The sequence below is a fragment of the Aythya ferina genome, assembly GCF_964211825.1.
Source record: "Aythya ferina genome assembly, chromosome: 2".
NCBI lineage: Eukaryota > Metazoa > Chordata > Aves > Anseriformes > Anatidae > Aythya > Aythya ferina.
Window position 1 is genome coordinate 65,932,345 of NC_140297.1, and position 20,694 is coordinate 65,953,038.

The 20,694-nt window shown below is 36.6% G+C and overlaps 1 protein-coding gene across 12 annotated transcripts in view; it reads right to left on the reverse strand.

Annotated features, from left to right (window-relative positions):
* Positions 1–20,694, reverse strand: part of HIVEP1 (HIVEP zinc finger 1) — a 128,826-nt gene that overhangs the window by 8,547 nt on the left and 99,585 nt on the right. For 11 of the 12 annotated variants that reach the window (XM_084508780.1, XM_084508781.1, XM_084508789.1 and 8 more), the window contains 4 exons: positions 15,970–16,103; positions 14,503–14,684; positions 12,354–12,458; positions 2,558–3,075 (listed from right to left, as the gene is read on the reverse strand). In XM_084508780.1, coding sequence (XP_084364906.1) covers positions 2,558–3,075; positions 12,354–12,458; positions 14,503–14,684; positions 15,970–16,103 — 939 coding nt within the window. The remainder of the gene's footprint in view (positions 1–2,557; positions 3,076–12,353; positions 12,459–14,502; positions 14,685–15,969; positions 16,104–20,694) is intronic. The other variant, XM_084508786.1, reaches the window with a different exon arrangement.

Genomic DNA, 20,694 nt, shown 5'->3' on the forward strand with positions numbered 1-20,694 from the left:
CAGTACTCAAGAACATTGTTGAATATCCTCTGTACATGTTTCACATTTTTTTTTTTTTTTAAGAGGGAGAAGGCTTTGGAGAGCTGTTTATTGTGGAAAACACCTCAGGCAAAATGGTTAAATAGATTGGCATTTTTGATGCACCAAGATCCTTTACTGGAGGCACTGCAGCCTCTGAAAGGCAAGGACAGCATTACAGCATGTTTATCCATGTATTATTCTAAACCGGAAAATAGGTGATAAGAAATTACAAGAGAAGGATGACAACTGCAGCATCCATGGAGGCTGATGTGACTGATGAATACTGGAGTGATATTAAGGATCCACATCCCATAGCTGCCCCAGCTTGCCTTGATTCCATGCACAGACCTGGACCAATAATCGTATTATATGCTCCCTTTTCTTCTCATACAGCCTCTGTTACTGACCAAGGCTGGCAACTCCTTTCCTAAAAACACCTAAAACAAGAAGTCTTAAACTGCAATTGCAGTCTTGCAATATCTTTTCATTGTAGGCGTATTCCAATACATAAAGAGTAGTGCAATATTAATTTGGTTTGTATAGTCCTAAATAGTAATTCTGTGGCTTTGACCAAACTCTGAAGAACACTCTAGAGCAGGCACAAAAACAAAATAGTAACAGAAATGCTTTTGAAAACTGCTAGTAGGAGATGTATTGGTTAAAGGAGAACACAATCTATTGACCATGCAGTGTCATACAGTCTAAATGGGAAGACACATGGCAGAAAGAAGTCAAAATCTATCTAAGGATTAAGTACTGTATGACAGTTCACAAGAAATCCTCATTAAGCTGGTACAGGTGTTTCTGAGGGAACACACAGCCTCCCTGAACTTTCTTGACCCCTTGTCTCGATGGCAAGAGGTTGGATCCACAAATACACACAACAGGAGCAGAGTATAGATTAAATATCAGACCCACAGATACCATTTTCATTTGGTCTAGGAAAGGAGATGGTTGACTCATAAGGAATTACTGCCTTGTATATTCATATACATGACTTTTATATATTAATGTGGAGAATCATTACAGCTATATTATAAAATGCCTTTTAACACTTTCATTTCTGTGAATATTTTCTTAAGCCTTCAGTGGTTCTATCTGACGAGAGAGTAAAATCAGTCAAATAAATGTCTTTTTGGTATCTATTGGCAACAGCTGAAAATACAAAACACAAATATTATGTTCCTACCTTTTGTGGAAGCTGGCTGCAGTGACCAGAGACCAATGCATTTTATTTCCTATCCTACTACAAAATCGCTCCAACTCAAACCTACTACATGGACTCACAGTTCTTACCAGTAGGAACGAACATGTGTCATACAACGAAATGCAGCAATAATTTTTACTTTTTTTCCTTGTCCACAGTTCATTCTCTTATTTTTTAAATAAATTCAGTAGAAGAGATTTTCAAAGAACAAACAAGCTACTGAGTACTTAAACTATAATGAAATTTTTACTTACTGTTTATGCTTTTGAAAATTTCCTGTTGCTTATTTTTCTGTAACTGCATGCATATAATGCTTGTAAATTCATCACAGAGAATGCAGTAATTACTCCTTTATTTTAAACCATTGAATACTCTGCATCACATTTTTCTGAACACTACTCTGGGAAGCCCTACTGCCTTCATGGTCGCAGCAAGAATTCAAAACTTTCAAGAGATATCATTAGGATCAATCAAGTGTATGATTTAAAATGTCCCCATTAAAGTCCATTAAAATATTGTTGAATTGTAAAATCCCTAATACCTGCCAGTTTCCTTTGGTTTCCCTCTGTGCTTTCCAGCACCGGTTGCAAACATTACTGAATACACCTGCAGTCCTGCGCATAGACTGACCTCGTCTTTCCTCATGCTCTGAAGAGCTCTATGTCTAGAATAGGCACGGGCAATCAGTTCTTTTGTTACCAAAACATTCTTTCAGTTTGGGGAAAACTGATGGCATTGGGAACTCAGATCTCGGATCTGTGTTTGTCTCTCCTTTTGCTATTGTGCAAGGGCAATCTCCTAGCTTCCTTGAACATATGATGATCCTTTCTAATTCTACTGCTTAAGCATATTTGGAGGAGAGATAAACAACTGCACATTTTTATTTTTTTTTACAGTGATAAGGCAGAAACCTTTGGGACTAGATTAATTTCCCTTAGGAGTTACCAATAATTCTGTTGTCATATTTCGAAGTGAAATGACTTCTGAATTCTATCACTTTCCACTGAAAACTTCATAACCACAACCATATGTTCATTCCACATATCTGTTATATCCCTTCTCATTAGTAACACAATCTACCAGTTCCAGACTTCAGCTGAAATGACCTTGTTCCAAGTAATCCTTTGTATCAAAATTACAGAATTTTAAAAAACAGTGCTCCCACGACATTGTTGTTTCTACAGCCTGTACTTCAATCACTTTCAACTCTTTTAAAGCATCAGCCAACAACTCTAAGAATACAGGGAAAGGCAAACATTTTGATCTCTGAAAAGTCTCTAAAATGATCTTTAAAATCCTATTCTCTCCCCCCGAATTGGACACTCCTACCTTTGTAAGAACTGCAGTTGATACTAAGGAGTGGCCCATAGCTGCTTCTGGATCAGGGTAATCCACGGACATCTGGTGACCTGGAGATGTAGGAGCGACATCTGCCAGCATAGCACTAGCATTTTGGGGACCTGCTCCTCTCTCCTGGGCTTTATCCTCATGTGCTTCCTGGTGGGAGAACTCTACTGGTGACCTGGAGGTCCTGCTAATTGACTGCACCGTGCTAAGGACAGTCATCTTTGTCAGCAGTGCTTTCGGTAGACCATCCATTGAGTCTGTGTGAACCCCAGCAAAGCAGTCTGGCAGTCTGGTATCTTCATCAGCACTTGTGGCATCCTGCAGGCCGTGTCGAGAGGGGTGATGCTGGGGGCTGGCTGTCACTGAGGGGGTTGTGGATAGGACTGACTCGGCTTGGCTGTCTTCATCATCATCTTCGTTGTCATTTTCATCTTCATCTGCACCATCAGACTCCTCTGCATCAAACCCTGACCGGTCACAGCCAAATCTTTGTTTCTCACCTGCAAAAGTGAGAATTAAAAGTTAAGCTAATGAAGGTTGCAGACAGATTAGGAAAGAGGTAGAAGGGTAAAAGGTAGAAACACCAAAAAAACTCAGGACATGTGCATTTTTCAGTCACTTCCCATTGCATCAAAACAACCAAGAAAATTGTCACTTTGATTTTTCAGTGTACATATTTAATTCTACAGTTACATAATCTTTCATCTTCTGTTTTTGTGTTGTTTTCAACCTTTTGTATTTGGCTGTTTTAAGCTATGTATAGTTGTTTGCTCAAAGTCACCCTTCACTCTTTCGCTTGAGGAGAAGCAAGCAGATTCCTGCTTCATTAGGCTCCTAGTGACGACATACGAAGCTTGTCTGCCAACCTTCACTGTGGGATATTCTCTAGCTGGTTCTGACTCATAAGTGGGTGTCCTTGTACCTAATATGAATCACTGCTGCAAAAATTTTCGAAAGATACAAACAGAAAGACTGGAGGCTGTTAGTCAGGAATCTGTCTCATTAACAGGCAAGAGATCAAAATTAGACCATACCAGATTTCTTCACTTCGCTGTTTTGAAAGGATTATGAGCAAGTCACCAAAGATGTCTTAGGAGGCAAGAAATTTCATGCATTAGTAAGTATACAAACTTACTAATGCATGAAATTTTATTCATAAGAAGAAGCTCTCCTGACTTCATGTCTTAAAGCCAAACTGGATCAAATACTTTCTGCTGTCTATTGGTACATTTTTCTACAAAATATAGCTCTACTGCAGCTTTTAACCTCCTTTTATATCATAACTTGGAAAGAAAGAATCTTCTCTAGTAAAGACACAAAATCTCATCTGCTGTATCTGATTCCAAGCCAGACTGTCTGGGATCACATTTTATAGAAGACAAAATGCTTTGGATGCACTAATATTTCGTATTTGATTAAAGGTCTGTCTGCTAAGCTCCCCCCCAAAAATACCAGCATAAAAATCATTTGGCTCTGCAAAATAAGTGGCAGCTGGTTAGCTAAAATAAGAGGTCCTGTTCTAGGGAAATCTTTGCAGTAGCTTACCATCAGAATGAATGACCCTGAGAAAAATGAGACTTTTACAAGAAGGAGAAGGTATGACAAATATATTAGGCTGCTATGCTACCAAAACCAAAATAAGCATCTTGAGCTCCAGGTAAAATAAATGGGTTTAATTGAGCTACCTCTCAAAAAACTACCTACCACTATAAGCCTTTCAAATGAGCAGTGCAATTAGGAACAAGACTAATAGCTTCTTTGAAAAAACTCCCCTGTAGTGACTTTGCCCCTCTTTGCCTACACAGTAATTTGTATATTAACTAAATATAGAAACTATAGATTTTCTACATTTACTACAGCAGGCATGAAACTGAAATGTTATTAAAAATATGCTAAATACTCTAGGTCATTGGAATGGTGGGAACAAAAATGTTTTTTAGGATTTTATATAGTCTTCATTTAAAATTCTCATCTACAGACAAAGCTGTTAGAGAACAAAGTACATTTTAGTGGAAAAATTAATTCAGAAAAGTCCATTCCCAAAATATCAGAAGTAGGATTGTTAAAGATGTTATTAGCAAAACCACATAGAGTTGTTTAACAGTTTTTCTCTGTATTTCTGTCATTTCTCTTCCTCATACAAACATTTCTTCAACAGTAATTTGCAAAGCAAACAAATCTAAAATGTTAGAACCTCCACATATGTTTGAGTTCTGAATGGAACTCAGTGCCTCTGCAACAGATGTTGAAAATTTCTCCATGTGCTACATCTAAAGGGTAACACATTTCTTGCAACTTCTAAAATAACGCATGGAGCGTTACAAAGTCTTGGGTTTCAGACTGGACTTCCTCTCTATTTTGATCTCACTGTAGGGTACTCTTCTCTTTACTAACATCACATACCTATATTTCCTCTGGGAAATCCTACTGCTTCTTTTCTTTTCTTTCCCTCTCTCTACATGAATCACATTTTCTATGAAGTTGACTTCCATCATGAATGACTATCTCCACTGGCAAAAGAAACAACCTGAAATGATTAGAGTGATGCCACATTTTTAAAGGGAAAATACACGCTCAAACATTCCCTGATTTATAATATGAAACTACCCTTTCAAAATCAACATTTAAAAGCACACCAGGATTTATTACAAAACATTGCTTATGTATATCTTTTTTTGCATGTGCCTTCTAGAAAAAAAAAAAAAACATGGAAAGGGAAAAGGGGAACCACGCGTGGTACAGATTCCTTAAAGGAATCCCTCTGTGGGATATCATTTCCCTCTATTGTTTCCCTGCTTACCTCCACCCTTTATGAGTTTGCCAGCTTCTATTTAAGTGTGGTTACCTGAGGCCAGCGCCTGCAATGTGGGTGAGGTGACAGTAATGAATGTGGTTCCCTTACTCTCACACTGTTTTGGAAACATCAGATGAAAAACAAACAAACAAAACAACCAAGAAAACCCAAATCTGTTTTCTTTCTCTGGCAATGCAAAATGGACTGCTCTTCCTTCTATACCCCTGTATGTCTTCTGAAACAAGAGGTGCCCAAACTTTTCTGCAAGCGATCCCTTTAAGCTTCACTGTACAGAGGTGGAATTGTGTGAGGACCTGATTCTGGAGTTTGAGGTGTCAGAGGAACCAGGGAGGTTATGGGTCTACCCAAAGAAGGTATAGAAGCTGTGACTACTCATTACAGTGAAAGACTCTTTCCCAAGCACCATCTTGTTAACCACGGAGTTCTGGCCCAGTTCCATTTTGGTAACTGTGCTCAGCCCACTACAGATCACCTTGCACTTTTAATTGGGAAAAAAATAATTGTTTGCTTCCTATCTTAAACTATGAACAATTACAACCATATGCTTATGTAGCTGATATATATAGCTAGAAATGACTCAATTTCCAAAGGGAACAGAACTGCTTCTGTGTTCAACTTTGTTTGAGGTTGTAAATCAGTGTGGGATATTTTAGAGCAAAGGATAAGTCATAAATTCAAATTCACTAGCATGTAAGGAAATAGCTTGTGCTGTGAAAATTCCCTGTTAAGAGGAAAGAAAAAAAAAACACAAAGGAAAAAAGTTTCACACTTAATAGGGAAGGCTCTTTTCCTTCAACACATGGCTGATCCAAAGCCTCTTCACGTCACTCTGCATATATCATTCAGCAAGGCATCTGCTATCAGGCAAAGCAAGTCCCCAGTGGGGTTCCCGGAGCACTTTCCTAGCACCTTCCTTCTCTCATTTCCAACCTTTGCTTAGGAAGCTTGCAAACATTACTGAAAATGCATATCCAAAGTCCTACATGAACCCAACCTGTAATTCTCATGTCTGAATGTCTGTAATTTCTCATGTCTGAAAAGCTGTTCTATGTTCTACTTCTCCTTCAAATTTGTAACTCTTATCATCTTAGAAGAAAGACTGTTCAATACAGCCTCAATTTTTGATAAAGACTGCTTATGGAAGAGTAAGGAATGTCTCTCATCCTCTGCCAACCGCTGCAATCTCTTCTTTTAAGCCCTTTACTTTCTGGACTTCGCAGGAAAACTTTGTACTTTCGACTATAGACAAAAATGCTTCAAAAATTAGTAACAGCTGGAAACAAAAGTGTACTAGAAAGGCTAACACAATTTTTGATCGAGGATTTTGCTAGCATTCCAGCTTTAATCATATTTAATACAATTAATATTTTTAATCCTATGTAGTGATGTAAACACAAAAATCATACCCAGATATCTTATTGCTTCATTTATTTTGTCCTTAAATCCTCAGATCGTTAATCAGGTAAGTATTTTGTTTATGGTGTTGTGCTAATTGGCTAAGGCTCTGTTATAATACTTTACCCCAAAGCAAGAAAGAAAAACCCTTCAAGTTCTTCAACACAATAGAATCAGTCGGAGTTATCGGCATCCTAATATGTCCATTAGCAAACAGCCTGTGTCTGGTAAGTCTATATGCTACTTTTTTCGCAATGCTGTGAATTAGGTACCTGATACAGGGCTTTCTCTATGTACTTTAAAGTTCTTTATTTCAAAGGTTTTCCTGCGTGAATCCTTATTGTACATGATTTTAACAATGGTCATCTAGTTATTATTATATTGCAAAGTACCAGTAGAAATGTTCTTCAGAATCTAAACTTAGGAGTTTGTAATTTTAATTGACATATTATGACCAATTAGTCCATTATATGATCAGTTTTATCACGCCCTGGTCCTACAGGCTTAGTGGTTTCTGCACCAAATCCAATGACAGAGTTTGATGGCTTATAACTTGATCATATTTAGGCAGATTTTCACATGAAGAGCAAAATGTTTGTTTGTGTTCTTTCATTGCCATGAAGCCGTGAAAATATAGGTCCAGATTGCGTAAGTTTTATGAGTTTCTAAGCAAATGGAAACACGTACTTAGACTAAGTATAGGTATCACTATTAGATCTGCTTATACAGATTAAAGACATTTTACTTAGTATCTGTTGTCTACTGCCTATTTCCATCATTGATTCTCTCTGTACTAAATCTATAGGCTCTTAGCACTTGAGTAATTCAAAGCAGTGCTTATCAACTCAAATGGTGTAAGTGTCTTCAGTTACGGATTAATATAAAATCTATATAAAAGCATTTAGTAACAATGTATCTGTTCTCTCTCTCTTCTCCATCAAATTTAAGAAATATATATACAATATGACAATAAAGGCAGAAATATTTTGAGTACAGTATCATATAACCTTAACTTAAAAGTAAGTTCTGTATGTTATTAACACATTCTGTATTTTTCTAAACAAATACAACCTTAGATTTGCCTTTTGCCTATTGAATTACTCTTGCAACGAACTGTTCCACAACCATTCAAACAAATTTTAAAAAGTAAGGGTAAACAAAATACTGCTGGGTGAAACAATGGTAGCATCTATATCCAAATGTGTTGTCTCCTTGTCTTTGCAAGTCCTTTCACAGGCTTTACTTGACTGATTTCAATCTTGCTTCAGCTATTGTCCACTGCTCATCATCACCACACAGGACTCATAGTGACATCTACTGGGTTAAATTCAGACTAGTAACAGCCAGTGCTCCTCAGAAATGAGAAGAAAAAAAAAAAAAAAGAGCTTTTGATTTTCACTCCTAAGAGTACGGAAAATAAAGTAAAAATAACCTAAAAAAATAAGAGTAATCTCTGTTTCCTTAAAGAGATTATTTATGCCTAAATCTTCCAGGGTAACCTATATATTGTAAATCCACCCTACCATTAGCTAGTCTATTCTCAGGCTGTAGGTGTAAGGCTCCAGCATACTTAATATACATCTAGTTGAAGACTAGGCAGTGATACTAAAAAAAAATAACAATAAAAAATCATGTGAGTTACACAGAAACAGCTTTCCATTCTACTTTCAAAAGGAGGATATTATTGCAAGAATTTTCATTTATTTTTACTTATATGCAGGTGCAGTGAAAACACAGTGAGTCATGATTAAGCTAATGAACAGCCATAGAAACTAATTTAAGATCCAGTATGATAATAATATATAGCTAATTAACTTAGAAACACTGTATCTTTAGAAGGGTTTATTTAATATTGCAGAAAATGAGAGTTTTATACTATGTGTAGATATATATCTATGTAAGACACATGAAACTTAAAATTAGGCCTTCTTATAGGTACATCTGGAATGTTTCTGGATATTGTTTTCTATATACAATTTAAACAAGTTCTGCCCATTTACAGGCTTCATTATTTAATAACTCATCTTCACATTTACTTAGGCACACCCTACCACTCATGCATTAGCTTACATATGAAGTATTATGAGTTTAAAGTTAATAACTATTTTAATTTGAAGACAAATTGCTGTTTTTAAGACTGCATAGCAAAATGTTAACACAGCAAAAGAGGATATCCCCAGTTGCAGTCCATCACACTAAGCAGTTCACCTCATCTGACAATTTAATTCAGATATTAACATTCCTTACATTGTAACCCTGTATTTTGGTGACAAGAACATTCCACAGAGCAGAAGATGAAAGATAAATGGATAAGGGCATAGTTTTAAACACAAAAAGCCAGGCCAGAAAGTATTTACTAATACCCAGATGATGACAAGTCCACATACAAAGAATGCTATGTTAAGAGCTCTGATCACATATATTCTCCAACAGCTAGAGGGCATCTCTTTTTTTTTTTTTTTTCCCTAGATGAGACAGCACAACAAAATTTCAGCTTCTCACATTACTGAAAAAACAGGTGTGTGCATGCCCGTGTTCAGGATTGTACAGTTTTGCACTCCTTACTCAATGTGTGTGTGTTCATTATGTGTACTACCATCAGGGCTAAGCTAACTTCTGATATAAATCTGATACATTCAAATCATGACTATGCTTAAAAAATGCATAAAAGTAGAATTGCCAAATTCCTTAGCAGTAAAAGGTTGGTGGTTTTGTTAAATTTCTTGCTAACTCTCTGAAATGAATTCTCTAATTCAAAGTCTGACAGAAGATATACAGCTTAGTTATTTTAATGAAAGGTGTAGACATTTCTATTGCCATAAGAATAATCAGTATTTGGGTAAGAAACTAGACACAGACATTCTGCAGGTCAGGAAACCAGCCAACCTTGCACAGCCTACAGCAAAGATTTTTTTTTTCCCCGAGGTCATAATTATTTCTTATCAGATTTTCTGTACCTTTCTTCACATCATCTCACATTGTTTTCCAACTGAGGAAAGCCACTGGACCTCGCAGACCTCTGGCTTTGGCAGGGAACTCCTTCCCTGAGCCCTGCCCTGCCAGGAGAGGGGATGCCCTGCGGATGAACCCTGCCAGGTTGCCCTGCGGAAGGGGAGCCAAAAGGTGGTTGAAGCCACCTTTTCACTACGCAAGGAGACTGCCTACATGCCTCAAAAAACAGTCACATTCAAATGCAACCAGAAGATTAGTATGTATGGGATTTCAGAGAGTACAGCAGAACCATCTAAAATTAAAAAAAAAAAAAATGCAAATAATTTGCACTTTTTGTTTTCCTCCTGGCTCTGCTTTAAAGATGGGCCAACAGGAAGTTTCTGAATTATCATAAGAAACACCTTTCCATGCAGCTAGGTAAGCTGAGAGATTAAATCATATTTTTGAAGTGTACGGCTACTCATTTAATGTCCACCGATAATTGTAAATACACTGTGTTGTGCAGCAGCTAGAGAGGCTGGACTGGGATGGCTGTGGCAGACACGTGTTTGTCATGGGCTTAATTACCCTGCTTCTTGGATGGGATTTTTTTGTGCTGAGCTTTGTGCTGCACAGCTGGTTTTGCTATGGGTACCTGAGCCAGATCATTTAGGGATCATAAAGATCATAATAGATCATATAAAATAAGGATTAGAATAGATCATAAAGGTAGGGATTTCATCACCAAGTTGATATTTGTTTCTGGGTTCTCAGTTAAAAAAAACAACCAACCAACCAACCAACCAACCAACCAAAAAAAGTGTTCCCTGTTTTGTTTGGAAAAAAAATGCACTGAAAAAAATTGAATTTCTGGAATAATTTCATGCAATTAGTGGCAAACCCTAGCAAATGTTTGTCTTTTGTGTTTTTTTTTTTTTTTTTTCCTGTTTGTTGTTTTTGTTTGTTTTTCCTCAAAATACAATATTTTAATTTACTAAGTAACTACTGTGCTGAAACAAAGAACGTATTTCAGGGAATATATAGCATATTTATAGTATGGTTAAATACACCTGTAATAGACCATTACACAATATATAAGGACACTTTCAGTTATATAGTACTAGAGACAAAGAAGAACAATCTTTCCACAACTGTTTGAAATGGCTTTTTTCTACAGGATGTTACTGAAAAATCAACATTTTAAACAATAACCATTACATTATAACTGCACAAGTATGTAATTGGGAATACCAACTTAATAAAATATTTTCAGTTCCTAGAAAATGGACATACTTTGTGGTTTACAAAACTGAATAAAACGTTGAAAGCTACAGAATAATGTTTAAAAAAGTGGTGACAATTTTTCTGTCAAGCAAATGCTGAAAATGTTAATGAACAGCATTTATTTATGAGGAAAGGATAGTAAATTGTCCTGCTGCCTATCTTTTGTGTTGTTTGGTACCTCAATTGCAAAGGGGAAAAAGGTTTTAACCTTACTAAAAAGGAATATAACTAACAATGCTAAAAATAGAAAATGCAAGTTTATTAGTATGTAGTGCACTATATACCTAGAACTGAATCATCCTAGTTGAGTCATATACCCAACATAATTTAGAATTAGATTCAAGATGATTCTCTTATTCTACTAGCAGTTGTCATATGGGAGCAAGTGCATTTATCTTTCTTGCCCTTTACTGTTTAAATGAATACCCCACTGCTTTTGTTTCTCAAAACATCATCTACAATCTAATAAACTATTCCACTGGAAAAAAAAAAATACAAGGCAAGGCAACAGGACTCAAATCCCTGTTGAGAAGTGGGAGGAAGCAGAAAATGCCTCCACTGCATCAAGACACGTTGAGACCCAAATTGAAGTCCTAACACAAAAACCTGTCTTACATCTCACTGCATCTGATGCAGCTACATCTTTCTTACCATGCTGAGCAAAGCCTACATGACCCCAGCGTGGCCCTCCTTGACTGTCCTCAATCTCACCTCCTTTTCAGTAGAGTTGTCTTGGTATGCAGAAAGTGCAGAATTTCAATTACTAACAAGTAATCTTGATAATACTCTTGGCACTAATGGAAGAGTAGAACAGGTCAAGATGAAAAACAGGTTGAAAATCTGTTGATTTATGCCCAATTATTTGTGAAGGACAGCACTCTATACCTGAAGATAATCAGCCTCCTTGAAAAGCCTGTGCAAAGAACTCAGCAAATATATGTATTTCTGTGGGGTGTGTTATTGATACAATTTACCATATTTGTATTCAAAAGTTTGACAATTTCATGAACAACTATTTTCAAAAAATACTACATTTTCCTTTTCTTTTCCCCCTAGACACAGCTGTTCTTCTGGTACTTTCAATCTTCTCATATTTATCTGTGAAACTGATAAAGTTAAACTGCATAGCACTGTGAAAAATTCAGCAGCAAAGTATGTTTAGCATATGTTTGTCATTTATTTTGGTGAAGGTTTTTCCAATATTTTTTGTTCTCTTTGACTAGCTTCTAAGATTTTTATCACTGTATCTTTTCCCTCTACAAGAATTTAAAAGCTTTGGAAAAGAAAGGGTAAGACACCAGGATGATAAAATAAATACCACAATGCAGAAAAGAAAAGATTTTAAATTCTTACCAAATTCTTCTTCTCCATCTTGGTCATCTATTAAGCCTACTGAGACTCCCAAATCCATGCATTTCTTGCTATGTGCCTTTGACTTCATATGTTTTGTCAAATTTCCTTAGGAAAAAAGAAACCAAAAATGAAATGCTCTTTGACTATACAAATATACACCAATATACATACATCCACATCTCATTCAGTTACATTTACAACCAACTGTATAATTTAATTGAACGCCTGACAGAGCCTTACTCCTCAATGTAAGTTTATCAAGGGCTATGGCAGATTCATCATCATGAATGCTACTAGTTCCCAGGCTCAGTTCTTTACTGAAATAGAATAGGGTGGAAATCATAGAAAACGATGCATTTTGCATGTGTGTAAAACATCCCTCAAGTCTTTCTGATAAATATAAATAAAGGCTGATTCAATCTTCAAAATTATATTGACAGAAAACTACCATGTGAAACTAAAGTTCATATCCTGCAGCTCTTTTAGTATGTGATGGTATCTATCATTTCCACTGCCAACCTAAACAACGAGATTAATTTTATCCATAATAAGAGCCTGAAAATACTTGCTTTCAATCTCAAAAATCAACGCATATCTACTGAGAGGCTCCATGAGCTACTGTTCCTTCTTCCTTGGGAAAGAAAGTATGGCAAATATCATCCAAAAAAAAGTTAAAATCGATTAGAGAGTTATAATTGATGAGTATGTTGAATGTATATAAGTAACAACTCACTTTACACAATATTATCTTACAGTTTCTTTGAGACATTTAAATGAAAGTTACAGTGGGTGAAATACAGATTCACCCACTATAGTTATAGAATATTACATATTACATTAATTACATAATTAACACATACTTACATAATAATTAATTACATTAATTACATAATTATTACATAATTACATATTCTATAACTATAACTATAGTTATAGAATATGTAATTCCCACTTTGAAATAAGGTTAGGACTTCAGCCCAAATTTTGAATTTCTTCTTATGAAGCTATATGGTATTGCTATTGACTCACAAATAGCAAAATTACTATCTGTGTGAAATTATTGCCTTTGAAATCATTGTTCTTTCATGAAGGGTGGTTTACTAAGCTTCAAGCACTCAGCTCTGCATCTAACTTTGCTAGTAATGGCAGCAGCCATGACAGCAACTGTAGAACAGGAATCAAGTACAAGCATCTTCTACAACTGAAGCAAGGGAGATTTTTATATGGGTAAAACTCAATTACCTGAACTGGGCCAGCAAGCCTACTCAGCAAAAACTGTAACAGAATTTATTGGGTTCACAATCCAGTATTTCATCTTAAAGATGGTGCAACAAAGCAATATGACACCCCAGAGTGTCAGGAAGCAGTGTTAGGTTTGAACACATCTGAAAAATATCCATCCCACTTTCTGCAATCCTGTGTTATTTCTTGAAAGTTTTCCACCTAACTGCTGAGTAGTCTCAAGCCCACTAAAAGTACAAACGTTTCTGAGGTTATAGCTGGGGGGAATTATAACTAAAAGATGTTCAAAGCTCAGAAAAACTTTACTGCTTTGAATTTTTCACTGAAAGTATTTTGGCTATGAACGTATCCTGTCTCTCACCTCCTATTTAAATTTGGATGCATTTACATACTTGTGTAAACAGGCTTTAGAAAGTAGGGGTCCATCTTTGGGTCTTATAAGGTCAAGTGGAAAATGAACTTTGTCCTTTGAGGAGACAGAAATCATTTTAATATAATAATTTAATAAATGTCAATTTACTGACTGGAACATTTAAATTGAGTGCTAATAGGAGTACAAAATATGCCAATGTCATGTCCCAATGATCATCAGTGGGGACTTAAAACTGTGCTCACATCCCTACACAGGAGGGACATAACTTTCACCGTATTTTCCTTTTCCAACATAATTTCTTATCTACCACAACATGCCACACAGTTTGTTCATATAAAGGTGTGATTATCTGAATAAGCATACAGAAGACAAAGGAAAAGAAGGAGATCAGAGACTTCAAATCCTAGAAATGTTAGTCAACTAACTCCACAAAGAAGCAACTTCTTTGGCTTATAGGTAGCCAAATTTGAGAAGAAAAGAGTTGTGCTTTAACGATGAAGAAAAAAAGGGGAAAAATGTACACTGAAAACCAACCTCTACCTTTAGTTTTGAAGGAGAAATTGCAGTAATTGCAATGGTAAGGACGGACATCTGTATGTGTGCGAATATGCTTCTTCAGCATACTGGGCTTCTTGCAACGTATTCCACATTCCTCACAGATGTATTTCCCTCTTCCTCTCCCCCGAACATACACATAGTCTTCATTTGACTTGTACCTAGTAACAGTATCAAAAGAATAAGGGAATTAGGTGTAAAGGAAAAAAGAAATCTAGTTAGCAACCATAATCTATTAAATTAAAAAAAATATGTAAAATATGAAAAGAACAAAACAAAACTATTTTCTACTTGTGCATTTATTTCTTAAGCTCATAATCATGGACTTGTTTAGGATTAATGGTGTATCTTTTTTTAATAAAGATGCCATTTGATACTAAGCATTTCAAGATTTCAAATTTCTTCTTTGCAACACGGGAATATACTTTGAAAAAATGTCAGCTCTTGGAAGTGAGTTTGGGCACCATGAGAAAGCTTTAAAAGGAGCATCTCTGATGCTCTGTGCTGGATGCAGAGAAGGAACAACATCAGTTATGACAGTGGGGACGTCTTTAAACATTCCTGTTGATGTGCTCAGGACTCAACCTCTTGGGGCTGTCTCTTGATGGAAAAAGTCTCTTAGACTGAACTCCACCATTCACCTCTCTAGTCAAGGGCAGCAAACTGAGACCTGGTTCCTGCAACGTCTGGAGCTGACCTGAGGCACATAGCAATGTTTTACCTGGGTGGCTGGTAATAGCTTAACTCCTAGCCTGGACTGGACTCAAAACAAAAATCCATCAATGGAAAGCCCTAGAGCCCATTACCAATTACTAGAACAATAAAATACATACAATTTGTACTCAGAACTTTTAGAAGTGTCACTGGCACATCTTCCAACTAAAAAATATGTTTTATTAGATGTTGTACATGGCACAACACTGTGGCTAAAGCAACTGTTACTCATACCAGGCAACTGATTTTAAAATATTGCAGTGCGTAGACAGGAACTCTCAGTTAAGTATTTCCACAGTACTTTTCAGACAAGGACTTCTGCAACCTCCAGACAGCAACTGGACTGTCCCAGACTGTATCCTCTCTGACAATAATTATACAAGCTTATGGCAGAATATATACATATTATTTATCACATAAGAGAAATACAGGAAAATAGGCTACATTTATGGCTGTATCTAGCTGTCTTTACTGCTGATTAATGTTTGCCCTTTGGAAAAAAATGAATCACACTGCCTATTGTTCTTTATTTCAAAATGTCCCCTCAACTCTCATGGCTCCATGCTTCTGGTGACTTTCCATTTTTTTCAGAAACATAAACCAACATCCACAGACCACAGTATAGGAACTGTTGTCTAAAATAAATCTAACAGGAAACAACATCTCTGCAAAGTGTAGAATGAAGAAAAATATTTTTCCAACAGTATCTAGTACACAAAGTACAATACTTGCCCTCCATCAAATATTTTCACTCTTCTTGGTTCAGTTTTGTTAAAGGAATTTTCTTTATCATGCTCAGTACTTGATTCAGAGTTTTCCTTATTGCTGAATTCAGATGCAGTCATTTTTTTTCTATTTAATGCTCGCTGAAAGAAAATGAGAGATACACACATCTATCATTAAAATTAGTATCTTCCATACACCATTGAAACATACAAAGTATTAGGAATAAAAACATAATTCATTTTACAAGCAACCATTTTGATATATATATATTTAATTTTAAAATACATGAATCAAACAGCATCTTTGGCTAAACTTCTTTAATATGCACTACACTTATCTACTATGCACTGACTATTCGTGGACTGGCAAATCTATATGGAGATTATGGCACTGTAGGAAACCAGGAATGCTTTGAATATACCATAGGAGATGCCTCTTCCTTCCTTTGGGAAAGCAGAGGTGACATTTTTAACCTCACACATAGCCTATTACAGAGAAAAGATGCTTCCAGCGAACTCCTGAATGGTGACTGACCAACTCCCCTGCCCTAGAAGCAGCAACCAGACCACGCAGGCAGGGCTCTGCGGCAGCATCGGATACTGTGCCGCACAGCTTGACAGAGAGGGAGGGAGGAAGTGGTCATGCACAGTTAGCAGTGCTTTCTCCCCATGGCTCAAGTCCTGGTCATTTAAGTAGCACCTTCCCAGCTCCAGCTGCCTGATGGCTACCAGGGGCATGGGCAGTGAAGGACTCCCTTGTCCTAAGAGCTGCGTTCCTGCAGCACAGCAAAGAAGAAAAAGGGTAGACCGAGAAGACATACTAACAGGTAATATTTCTGTTTTCTAATATTTTTCATAAAACACTCCTGTTGTGGTGTGGGGATTGGCTCTTCCCAGTTTGGTGAGGTTGCTAACAGGGACTCCAGAACTCTTCCAGAGCAGGACTCCACAGCTATCCACCACTACCAGGCCAAATTACTAGAAAAAGATTACCAGCAGTCTAGCAGAACAAAAGTACATTTCTCAGTTTCCTTTTATTTTAATTAAGGAACTTTTTTTTTTTTTTTAATTAATTTTTAAATTTTTAATTATTATTATTTATTTTTTTTTAAAAAAAGGATGAATTCCCCCAACACTTAAAGTCTACTCCTTCCAAGTCTGGGATATTTATAAAATGGGCAACAATGAAGGAAAGATCCAATTAGCTAGCAATTATTACTGCTGTATTTATAAACTGTTCTACCCACATAGCTGGCATAATTGCCACATTTGCTCATATTGATAAGTGAATAAAATGATGGGAGAAAAAAGACTGGCCTTATGTTTTCTACTCATTATAGAACCTAATGCTGCAAGCTTGAGAATTCTTGGCAAGAGGAATGGCTTTCACTGGGTGCCTTAAAATGACTGATGATTTACACTGGTCATTACATGCATCAAAGGGTGACATCGCCCTGGCACCCTGTTCTCACCCATCACCCTCCTTGCAATCTCTGCCACCGTATTTGCTTCCCCTCTGAGAAGGAATGGAGATGATGGGGAATTAATATGGATCAGAGGAAAAGCGACTTCCTATCAGGTTCAAATCCTCGGGAATCTGCACAGGCTGCATGCACCACTCCAGTCCATATGCTCTCATGTGGTCCTGTGACTGATTTTGGATGGATTTTCAAGCATCTGAGCAGTCCTACCAAAGCACACATGACAACTCTGCCTGTGTGTAGGAAGAAAGAAATTTCACCCTGCATGTTTTAACAGTATTCAAACAAGGTGGAGGAAAAGATGGTTAGGATGAAATAGCAGAAGATAAGCTTGCTATGGTAATTGCAACTCAATTGTAACTCAACTTGTAGTTCCTGTATCATATACATAGAAATTGCTTTTTGTTTCCACTGTAAATAAACAGTAATAATGTGACATTTATAATTTAACAAGAAGAGTTCTGGGAAAAAAAAAAAAAAAGAATATATGCCATAAGTCTAATACTGTATAAATATTCCCAGCATCTGAAACAATGCAACATTTAAGTACCTGATCTCTCGATGCTAAATGATCAGTATTTTTTTCCACACTTATGTTTCAACAATGGAAAGACAAAGGAAAAAGAAAGATACCAGATGTATCTGGTCTAGGTTGTTACCCAAACTATATATTATATATTCACAAAAGTACCTAGAGTACAAAAGCTAGCACCAGGCTCTGGGATTCTATCCCCTTCTTGGCCTTTTTTTTTTTTTATACAAACAATTATATACAGAGATAAGACAATCTAACATAGTTCAAATTATTATCTACTTCCCACTGATGTACTTTAATTTACTGATTATATGCTATTTTTAGCAGCTGTTTCAGTGTCTTAAACATGCAAAATGCTGCCATTCCAGAAATGCTCTAAGAGAAACATCGAGCTTGTCACAGATATCTACAGAAGTGCTCGCTGATAATGAAGAAAACATGCTCAATTTTATGAAAAGATCTGCACTGATGCTGAATGAGATTTGTGTCCCTCTGTAAATTTTCAAGAGGGATCAGTCTCTAAGCAGCATAGATTTTTCGCATGCAAGTACTTTACCATACCTCACCTGAAAACTAACAAAACCCCACACGTACCAGGGGGAAGGGTAAAAAATGACAGTGCAGTAAAATTTTCCTCTCCACAATTGCTTACACCTTCCACTTCTAAGTCTTCTTTTTCTCCTACTACAGAGACATAGACCATGATTCATTTCTACTTTGTTTTGCTCCAATTTCACTCTACTGTCTCCAATTACTGATATTTATATCAGATTTATATCAGTTTTAACTGGTGAAAAAAAAACAAAAAACAACAACAAAAAAAAACCCTGCTGTTAGGCTGCCCAGAGACAAGAGTTCAATAGATACTTCTGGTACTTTACAGCATCCCTTGGAAACAAACAAACAAAAACAAAACCACCACTCACACACAAAAAAATGCTCAGAGCCTGAATCATTGAAGTTATAAATTTCAGACAATATTCATTAAACATTTTTCAAACTGGCACCCAGACACTTGAGGGATTGATTATCTTTTTTACTTTTTTTTTTTTTTTTTTTTTTACTTTTTAAAATTTTCCTAGTTTACACATAAAAATCTTCTGAATTTAACTACTTTCTGTTGGTGAGTTGGACAGTTGTGGTCCATCGTCCATGAAAGGAAAGCTTTCCAGTTAGTAGAAGCTTTCCATTCTTCAGCCTATTCATGCCTTGAGATCTTCATGCTGGCATACGTTTGTACTAACTCACCTCAGACAAAAAAGCCAAAAAAAAACAAAGCAGAGGCTTGAGACAGAGCTCCTGTTGCAACACCAATGATTTCAGGCAACAAAAACTGGCAACAACATTAACGAATAAAACCATTAAAAAAAATAAGGAGTAGGGAGATAAAATAAGCCTTTTCCATACAAGTGAACCCCATGTTACATTTTAACATGCTGTGTTCATTCCAGGAGCTTCTTTCACAATCCCACTTTGTGGTTTGTTCTTTGAATCACTGGAACGTGGCAACTTCACCTATTGCCTCTGAGCAGTGAGTTGTGAAGAGAAAACAAAGTCCCAGGGTTACTTATTGTTTCCATTTTGTTCACGTCTCTTCATTTCCCATGTCTCTATTGTTGAAGGAATTACCTTTTTGTGACAGTGATTAGTAGCAGTTATACAGCAATGTAAGCTTCCAGTAAACATGATTTGGTTCTGGTGGCAAAACTAGGGATGGTTTATCTTTGTGAGATCTGCAGTTAAAGCCCCCTGACAGAATGCTCCACATCTCTCTGGAAAGGGCTGAGACTGTGAGAGAAGAGGTGAGGGATAACAACACCATATTTCTATTGTTATTTATAAACAGTATTATAGTGACCCTTAGAGCTCTTTGTCAGGTCAGGGTTAAAATGTGCAAACCACTCGAGCAAACATCTTCTGAATGACAGTCAGACTTGTAATCAAAGACTTGTAATCTAAACTGTGGTTCTCCAACGAACTCAGGACCCTGCCACGTGTTTAAGCAGGAAATCAACCACATTCTTTTGAAGGTAAGAGAGAATTACTTTGCCTTCTTTTTTTTTTTAATGGAATATTATCTTCCCAAAGGACCACGAATGTTCTGGTTCCACTGTGAACCTCAACCAGAAGATGACAGTGGGAGAATTACCGGGCATGAACAGAATGAGCAATTTCAGGTTTTGCTCTCATTCAGCATGGCTCCTGTGATGACAGTAACTAGAAGTTTCCAAGTGGGCACGAGCCATTCCACTTTCAAGTCTAACTAGAAAGTGGTAACACAGAGGTTATCTTCTAACAGCACCCTCATCATCCTGGAAAGCCCAAGACACTGAAAGGTACACAACACAAATTTTGCAGGTGTTACGTCATATCCTACCTATCAGGCCTTTAAAATTTTTAATTTCTACCACCCTGAAGAACCTTGTTTGTACAGTCTAAGATGCCAATTAAACTTTTATTGGTGATTTCTCGCTGTACGTTCTTCCTTCATAATGGCTCTGAAGAAAATTTGTATATCAGCCCCAAGCAGAGCTTAAGAACTCTTCATCTTGACCTTGCTAGTGTGTTTGATGCAAAATGTCAGCAAGAAAGACTAATAACTGTAGTTCTTTTGTGGAAGAAGCAGTGTAAATGTACCTGACAGCTGCCTATTACTGCATTTAAGAACTCCTAGAATGCTTAAAAGGGTGCTGTCAAAATATTTTTCAGAGTATTG